Here is a 9,861-nt window from a genome sequence, read left to right on the forward strand (position 1 = left end):
TATAGCATCTTCTAAATTCTGAATTTGTTCCAAAGTTCTCATAAGCATCTGAAAATATAAGATTTCACTAGCTGGTCATGAAAATCTCAATACAGAAAATTGCAGGGTAGCTGATGAATAAGGCAATTTTATCAAATAAATAGAATTGATAAATCAATTAGGATAAAAATAATTGACATGCTTGTTAATCATAAATTTAAAAATCAATTACGTAAAGCTTAATTAAGACAAAAAAATAAACAACATGAAAATAATCAAAAACCCAAATAGTCTACAAAGTTTCAAGCCCCAAACAATAATAAACGTTGTAACAGAAACCTACACCACCATTAGCTTTATTCATTCACCAAGATCTCATCCTTTCTTTCTTACCCAAAATGTTACTTAAATATTGAAACTCAGCAATCAAAGAGCAATAAAGTATATGGAAAAATTTTGACATTTTTTAGTATAAACCTACACTTAAATGGCAAAAAACCCTCACACTATCAGGATCCATATGTTCAAGAGCATTCATCACAATCCAAATACTCTTGCTGTTATGGATCATTCAAGACTGGTTTCACCGGGAAAATAGTGGTGTTTCAGTTTTAAGGAGATTAGGGGATTGAAAGGCCAAAATATTGGAGGAAATTGGAAGTAAAACAACACTACGGACTAAGACTCAAGTAGCATTTTGGGAGTTTTGGAGATGGGTTATGATGGATTTGAAGAATAAGATTTTTGAGGTTGGGGTCTAGACATTTGAGGATAGATCAAAGGCATGGAGCTTGGTGGCTGTGGAGATGCTTCGGATGATAAGTGTTACAGAGAAAGGGAGAGTCTTGGCTGGAAGCAGAGAAAAGATAGGGAGAGAAAATAAAAAAAAAGAAGGATAAAGACAAACAAATAGCCATGGCAAAGCCAAGAGCCTCTGGTAGTAGTGAGATGCTGAGAGAAAGGAGACCAAAGAAGAGGGAGAGAAAAACTGGTGGGTTTTTGTTTTATTTTTAGGTTTAATTAATTAAATTTTGAAATGTTAAATTTATTGTATAAATTTTATTTATCTGATAACAATTGACACATCATTGAATTTCATCGACTTGTGTTTGCCACATCATCAAGTGGATGCCATAGAACAAGTGACGGTGATGATAGCGACATCAACATTTTCTATTGAAATCAGGTTTGATTGCACCAAGATAGTAGCATGAGGCCTTGGTTACATCAAATAAAATAGTAGGGTTAAGTATAAATTTGGCCATAGTTAAAGGGCTTATTTTACCATTATGCCAACCTTATTTTTAGTTTTCCTTGTTTTATTAGGCTTTTTTTTTATAGTTTAGGAATTGTTTGAAGTCAAGTTTGTTACTGTCCTTAGTAGTTTCCAAATTAGAGTCTTAAGTGTTAAATTTGTTATCAGACTACGAGTGCTAGTTCTTATCGGACTAAATGTGCCAGGGTCTAGGAGTTTTTATAATTCAACATAATCTTTCTATGGAGATATAGAATTATTATTGGAGAATCTCCATGATCGTCACTCTTGTTTCTGTGTATTGCAATCAACCTTAGTTGTGACTTACTTTGAAGAAACTGTTAAGTGTTAAGCTTAAGGATCTCTTCCTCTTCTTCTTCTTCATTCAAATTTCTCAAGACTTCAAATATGAAAACTGCCATAAACCCTAATCACCTAGCTCGCCTGCAAGTTTTTCTTGATACTACATTAATGGTTTAATTGATTTCCATCTAGTAGATAGGATGACATTAGTCCATATTTGTCACCTTGATGTTAGAGGATTGGAAGTGAAATTTGTTTGGGCTGATTAGGTTACAATTGCCAGGTCGTTCATAATTAAAACCTAGAAATTTAAGTTTCAGGAAGCTCCTTCTGTATTTTAAGAGTGAGCAAATACAATGAGTTCATGGGTACTTATATTATGTTATTGCACTGGAGCAGCATTATATATTGGAGAATCAATGTAAATACTGCAAAAGCAACAAAAACAACTGTGTGGCTACAGTAAGATTTATAACAATGTACTACATTGATTTATCTAAGTTTAAGACTACAGATGATTTAATTGGCAGATTCTTTTTACATCTATTTTTTATATACTCCATTTGAATAGAAAGTTCAGTTTTCTGTTAATCAAACAAACGTGCCTGTTTCTGCTACTCTAAATCAATTATTGTGCTTTCTGCAGTTATTTTTTTTGCTTCTTTATTTTTGGAGTCCTTTTTTTTTTTGCTTAAATGTGTTTAGATTTTATGAGTTTTGACCTTTTATCTTTACAAATTACAGCTGATCACTGTCATTCTGGGTCATGTTTGGTGCTCTGAGTAAGTTTTTGCACATTTTTCTGTCATATCTATTTATTCTGTTGCTTGATTTGTAGTCTTTGTTCTTATCGAACTTTGTTCAATTGAGTTTATTAAATACTCTGCAGACACCCTCAAATGAGAGCAAGAATTGAATTATTACTCAAGCAGCAAAAGCTTACTAAGAAAGATATTAAGGATATACTTCAGGTACCTCTTTTCCCCTCAGAACTGTAATCCAGTTGTACAATTTCTAGACAGACATGAGTTACATGCCCGCGTGTTTAATTAAAAAACCGTTGAGGCATGTTTTGTAGAGGAAGTATCAGTGGTTGATAAAAGGTATTGCACTATTTTAATCTTATTTGTTTGTTCAACCTTTTCTGACAAATGAAGGGGAACTCTTGTGTGGCTGAGACTGCCAGGAAGTTGGGGTTGTGTGGGATATGATGATGTGAGACAGGAAGTTGGGGTTGTATCAAATTAAGAAAATCTAGTTCTATGGTGGGTAAGAAATAGTTATTTTAGTGTTTAATTGGAATGCAAAGATAGTTGCATTTGCTGGTTGGTTTAGAAAGGAAAAACTTTGGTCTTGAGGGGTGGGAAAAACAAGCAAAAAACAAATAAACTAAGTTGATGGTCTGGGCAGTGAACAGTGATTCAGGATTTGGGGCTTATGTGGTTTTGGTTAGGATTTGACAGATGCCTATTCTAGGGTTTATAGGAAATGACTTAGGGCTGGCTTTGGAAAATACAAAAAGAAGAGAAGTATAAAGATCCAGGCATCACACCCGGATTTCTGTACGCTCATAGTAATGCCCCAAAGGCTTCATACCTAGGGTTAGAAATTGCTCACACAATCCTAAAGAAGCAAAACAGCTGTAAAATTAAGGAACCAACTTTAGACAGATAAAGTCAAGCCCTAATTGTTGAGTTCTAATTGCCCTAAACCTTCTGGCTACCAGAGACTTAATGGTGATAATTTCATTCTATGTCCAAGGGGAAACAGGAAGAATACTTGTAAGATGGTTAGACACTTTGATGATTCTTCTTAGTGGACTCTAAAGCATTTCATTCTATGTCCAAGGGGAAACAGGAAGAATACTTATAAGATGTTAGACACTTTGATGATTCTTCTTAGTGGACTCTAAAGCTTGTATAAATTATGATTCACAAACAAAGAAGACACCTTATGAGAAGAGAGAATTTATTAAAAAAGGGGTAGAAAGAGGGAGGAAACAGAGGGAAGATCAAGGAAAGGGAAAAGACTTAAGGGAAAAGAGCAGGGAAAAAAAGAGTAAAGGTACAGAGCGAGTTATGATTCAGGATGACCTCCGAATCATTATCAGTATTCAAGATAAAATTGCTGGTCATAAGTATTTATAACCTATGTCTTAATCCTAGGTGATCAAGCTGAGGAGACTTTTGATCAAGGAAAAGGTGTTAAAAAAGGAAGAAAAGAGAGGGAAGATCAAGGAAGGGGAAAGAATTAGAGGAGAGAGCAAGGAGAAACAGAGCAAAGATAGAGAGGAAGTTACAATTTGCAAAGACTTTTGATTCTTCATCAATATCCAAGATAAAACTGCTGAAGTTGAAGATAACATAAGTATTGATAACCTACTTCTAACCCTAGGTGATCAAGTAGATTGAGGCTTTTGATCTCTTCTCTATGAAGGGCCCATAACTTATAAAATATTGTCTTCAGTCAATTGAAGCTCTCTACAACTATGATATTATCCATCTTATTTACATGATTTGTTTCGAGCATATCTGAAGAACAAGATTGAGACCATGAAGCCAAACTCTTGCAATTGTTGAGATTACTGATGCATGTTTGACGTAGTGCAGAAGTGGAAACATAAAAGAAAAGCAAAAACAGTAATGAAAACCAGAACAAAAGCTAAAATTGATGCAAAATGGAAGTAGGAACAAAATACTAGGATTTAGGGTTTTAGAACCTGTCAGAAAATAATCCAAAATAATATAGCCGTCTAATGAGTCTAAAAAAATTATTTTTAGCCCCTGGATACAAATAACCTGTTCAATCCTAGTCATTCAAACTAACTAAAGATCACATGCTAGTCACATGATCATATGATTAAATAAAAACATAATTACTGACCATCAACTAAAAATGTAGAACAGCAAATATAAAGTGAACATATAAGATAACCAATTAAGATAAATTTTGGAACGCTTTTGGCAAAAGAGTCCTCATTATTGAAAAACTTTGGCAGCTTCAGCATAGATTTCTGGATCAGTCCTTTTTAATTCTTCATCGGCAATCCAAGTACTTTCACTAGCTGGTTTACCCAGCTACCCCACCAAAAGTTGCCTCTGCTGATTACCTCTTTGAGATTTTGCTTAACATCCAACCATCTTCGATAACATCTTGTTGGGAGGTAGGAAATTGTAGCCACTTCCCCATAAAATCCCTTAAATGGATATAAATCAGACACATTAAATATGGGACTGATTTGTAACTCAGAGGGCAGCTTGATCAAATAGGCATTTGAACTGATTTTCTTCAACACCTTACATGGTCCAAACTTCCTTAAGTTTGTGATAAGTTCCCTTTGAGAAGCATTCTCGCCTTAAATGCACAACCACAAATCACCTTCTTCAAACTCTCTCCTATGGAGGTCGATTGGCAGCAGTAGCATAAGCTTCATTGTTGCCCTTCATAGCATCCTTAACCTCCTCATGCAGTTGTCTAATATGTTCAATAAACACCTCTCCATCATCACTTATGTGGGCTTCTTGTGACAATGGGACTAAATCAAATACATGTGGTTTAAGCCCATAAGCAGCTTCTAATGGTGTCTTCTTTGCAGTTTTTTTAACTGAATTATTGCAGGCAAATTTAGCGTGTGATGTAATGAAGTCCCGAGTCTTTACATGTTTGCTGACACGGCATCTTAACTAATTACCCAAACTCCTATTGGTTGCTTCAGGTTGACCATTTGTTTGTGGGTGGCAAGTGCTAGAATCTTTCAATTTGTTTCCAAAAATCCTCCTCAATGCCTCCAAAAGTGCCGCATGAATTTGACATCTTTGTCTGAAAGTATAGATGTAGGAACACCATGCAGCCTCACTATTTATTTGAAAATCTAGTCAGCAACATGTGTGGCATCTGAGGTTTTAAAATATGGTACGTAATGTGCCATTTTCGAGAATCAATCCACTACAACAAGAATTGAGTCATATTCTTTTGCACTGTTTGGGTAAGTCCATACTCAAATGAATCCATGGAGCCTCTGCTCCAGGTAGAGCGTACAAGACCTGTATTTTGGGAATTTCCCTTCCCAAACTAACAAGCTGAACATTTCTTCACCAATCTGTCTACATCTTTAAGCATCTTTGTCCAATAATAGCAATCAGGCACCATTGCCATGGTTTTATCTTGGCCAAATTCCTAATCCTTTCCCATGAAGTTCTCTTATGATTTGCTCTAGTAAAGACCACTCTGGAATGCATAATAGATTGCCTCTGAATAAATAACCTTCTTGCAACCTGTGTGGCAGTATTTCTACTGCAGATCGTCCATTCAATTCCTCTACAACTTGGCTGAAATATGGATCACCTTGATACTGATTTTTCAACTCTTCAAAACTAATTACTTGATTGCTTATTACTGTTAGCATGAAAGAATGTCTACTATTGCATCTGCAACTACATTAGACTCCCCAGTTTTATACTTCAAGGAAAAGTTGAACTCATCAAGAAAAGCACTCAATCTAGCATGACGATCATTGAGCTTCTTAGAATTTACGTACTTTATAGCTTGATGATTGGAATAAAGTATAAGCTCTTGATAGGCTAAATAATGCTGCCAATGATGTATAGTTCTCACCACTGCATAAAACTTCAAATCATAGGTGGAATAGCACTGTTTGGTGTCTGACAACTTCTCATTAAAACTGCCCTTTTTCTACCCTGAGCTTCAAACTCCTCTAAGGATAAAAATGCATTTACCTTGCTGCCCAAAGAAGAACAACCAGCTTCTGTTTTAGCTTCCTCCTTTAAAGGGTACAAAGTGTACTTCTTGTGGCCTCTATAAAATGAATATGTGTTTGGCTTAGTGAGATGTTCCATGTCATGATCAAATAACCAAGGTCTGCCCAAGAGAATAGGAGCAGCATCCATGGGTATAATATCACATAAAGCTTCATCTTCCAAATTTTTGCTCAGAAAATTTGACAAACAATAAGATGTTACCGGTGTCTCATTCCCCTTCTCAAGCCACCCCAACTTGTATAAATTAGGATGCTTTGAGTTGACATCTTCAACTTCTCGACTACCTCCTGAGAAATTACATTTTCCATTCACCTACTATCAAAAATTACATCAAAGAACATGAGTTCTGAAAATGCTATGACGCCTCCAATCTTCCCTCTTTTCAAAAGCTATTGTTGTCATCACTCTTTGAACCATTTGTGATTTGCCTAGAACTGGATGAACATCAACTTTCCCATTGTCTTCATCTTAATCATCATAAAAGGGATGCAATTCCTTTTCTAAGCCTTCTTCACATTGGGCAAGACACACCTTTCTTTGTGGACAAGCAGGGGAGGTATGTCCTTTTTCACCACAACTAAAACGTTGAATTTGGGACTTTTTACCTGCCTTGGAAGTACCAAAACCAGAACTGTTTTGCACTCCAGAAGTTGCTGCATTCTTCCCTTTGTCACTCCCCCAACTTGCCTTTCTGGATGTGATGGCCCCTCCGTTACTTCTCTGAGTGGTTTAATCAATCTGAAAGCCTTGAAGTGCTACTATTATCTGGAGAATTAGCAAGGTAATGAGAAGTCAACTGCTCATTAGTCTCTTTCAAACCAACCCTAATGGAAAGTTTGTTTAAGTCTGAACTTACTCCTCTGCTTTAGGATCGGTTTGCTCCGAAACCACTTTGATATAGTGCGGAAGTAGAAACAATAAACGAAAACCATAATCAGTTTCAAAAAGCAAAACAAAGGCTTGATGTGAATCGAAGTGGGAACAAATACTAGGGTTTAGAGTTGTCGAATTTGTCAGTGAATAATCCAAAATAATACCACTGCCTAGTGAGTCTAAAAGAAACTATTTATATGAGGGAACAGCTTTTAGTCCTAGCCCTAGGATACAAATAAGTACCATCTAATCTTAGCCATTCAAACTAAAAGATCACACGCTAGTCACATGACCACAAGACTAAATAAAAAAATAATTGCCGACCATTAACTAAAGTAAAACAACAAACATAAAGTAAAACATAATAAGATAACCAGTTTAAGATAAATTTAGGAATGTGCCTGCATTAATATTGCCTTTAATATTTTTTAAGTAACTTTTGTTCATAGCATATAAATGGTCTGCAATATTACACTACTCATAAAATGTTGAAATAAAGAATACGGGGAACATATCTATTTCTCAATGGCTATATCCAATCTCCAATATAACTAACCCTTTGAGGAACTGCTATATGCTGAAAGTTTGAGACTAGAATATCTATCTAATTTCAGGTAGAAGCTCTTATGACTTGTGTTGTAGCAAATCTTGGTTTTTTTACTTATGATTGGATCTTTCTTAGAACTTGCGGGATTTGCATCATTCTCCTTATGCTGGTGGAAACCCATATTTGAGTTTTCCTCCATATTTTGGAATGGTACCTGATGAACAGGAAGAACCAGTTTGTCCTCTTTGTTTGGATGAGAAACAGGGACATGGACTTTTATATTTGCACGAGAAGGAATTAAAAGAAAATATTTATCTTGAACGTATTCCATGGGAAGGAAGCAATCTTGTCTTTAATGTTTTTGGAGTCTTTGTAAAGGTCTTTTATTTGGCCATCGTAGTAACTTTCTGAGTAGCATTTCATGTTATGGATGGGTATCCAGCCTTTCCTCTTGAGCCCGGTTACCCATCATTGCTGTTGCATTAGTAGTTCACTGAACATGTTGCTTGGTTACTCTTTGTTTTCCGCTGGAAGCTCAGGCTTTTACAACTTCTACTTTGTTGGTTGCAAATCACAAGTTTACTGCACAAGTCTAATGACACCGACATGCTTTGCAATCTCAAGCAGCAACTTTTCTTGCTGTTCATCTGTCAATTGGAACCAGAAGCTATCTCCTTCCCCAAAATTAGTTGCCAATCTCTTCTGATGTCTAAACAATGCTAGGCATGAAAGTTAGGAATGGAACTGATAAACTCATGAAAAAATTATAGTTGAGGCCGAGAACTTGATGAAATAGAGGTGGAGATGGGTAGAGACTTAGGTAGATTACCTTCATTGGACAAAGTCTGATTATATGATAAAGGATAAGCTTTAGAATCACTGCAAAGTGCAAAGTAGTAAAAATCTGTTTTTGGTACAAGTTCTGATTGTATGCAGAGAGGGGGAGAATCATTATTTTGGTTCTTCCATATAAAATGAAACTGACATCAATATCTGTATTGGTATTTTTTTTAATCATATTTATCCAGTTATGAGCAAAATGTTGCGGTCAGTGGGCCGACTTTTTAATCTCTGTGGCATTTTAAGTTGCTTTGCCTCTTTTTTGGTGTCAAACGCAGGAATATCATGACAATATTGGTGACCTAGATGGACCAGAAGAGAAGGAACGAGCACAGACAAGGATCCAGAAAATTATTTCAGCTTTTTGATTGTCAGCTGATTTCTACTATCTGGGATGTGAGTTTAGCATTGTGAAATTGAGTCAAGTTGATGCTTATACAATTAGGCTTGTCGAAATTGCTCCCGGAAAAAGACTAAATTGATTAACAAGAACACCTTATTGTAGTGATTTTTTCTCCAGTGCTAGAAATGTTCTGATTAACATTCCGATTGAGACAATGTATGTTGCTGAGGAGTCCTAACTGCAACCTCCATCTGCCCAAACCTGAGGCAAATGGAGCTTCATAGCTTGCCATGTACCCTACGGCTGGGATTTTGCCAACTAGTTACAACTTTTGGAGGGGTGGAAAAGTGTCTTGGTAATCAAGTAGAAGAAGAAAATTTAGGTCTTGAGAGTGGGTCGGACTTATATCATACGCAAACGATAACTGTGCATAACATACCTATAGGACTCCGAGAGTGTGTTACTACTGGTAGCTTTCTTTACGTGGGAAGTTTAATCTTTATTTATTCAATAATTCAAGAAAAAAAAGTTAAAGATTTATCTCAAGAAAATTATTGATTAATAAGAAAGGCAATTCATAAGCGATTCAACTGTCGTGTTTAAAGATTCTTCTCTTAGGATCTTTTAATTTGTTGTTAAATAGCTCGTACGATCAATGAAAATAACAACTCTTGCCCATTTATATTAAATTGAAAGAAAAGCTCTACAAAAGATCATGACTAATGAATTTATTTGAAAATTTTCCAATCTAATCTTATTATAATAAAGAAACTTTATGTAATTATTATTTACAGTAATATTTATTAACACATTGTAAATGACTTTTGTAGAGAATAATTTTCTTGTGGGTTTTATTGAAAATAATTTTCATTATAACATTCAATTAATGTAATATTAATTTATGATTTTTATTTGAATTGGATTGTAAAAACTATTTTTCTTT

The 9,861-nt window shown here is 35.3% G+C and overlaps 1 protein-coding gene across 1 annotated transcript in view; it reads left to right on the plus strand.

The window, feature by feature from the left end:
- The window catches only part of LOC110426851 (ARM repeat superfamily protein), a 13,929-nt gene extending 4,813 nt beyond the window's left edge, over positions 1-9,116 (plus strand). Inside the window, exons 6-8 of the mRNA XM_021442156.1 lie at positions 2,282-2,319; positions 2,427-2,508; positions 8,854-9,116. Coding sequence (XP_021297831.1) covers positions 2,282-2,319; positions 2,427-2,508; positions 8,854-8,943 — 210 coding nt within the window. The 3' untranslated portion in view covers positions 8,944-9,116. The remainder of the gene's footprint in view (positions 1-2,281; positions 2,320-2,426; positions 2,509-8,853) is intronic.
- The last annotated feature ends 745 nt before the right edge of the window (positions 9,117-9,861 follow it).

This window comes from Theobroma umbraticum, unplaced genomic scaffold, assembly GCF_002168275.2.
Source record: "Theobroma umbraticum cultivar Fairchild unplaced genomic scaffold, ASM216827v3 scaffold_239.1, whole genome shotgun sequence".
Lineage (NCBI taxonomy): Eukaryota > Viridiplantae > Streptophyta > Magnoliopsida > Malvales > Malvaceae > Theobroma > Theobroma umbraticum.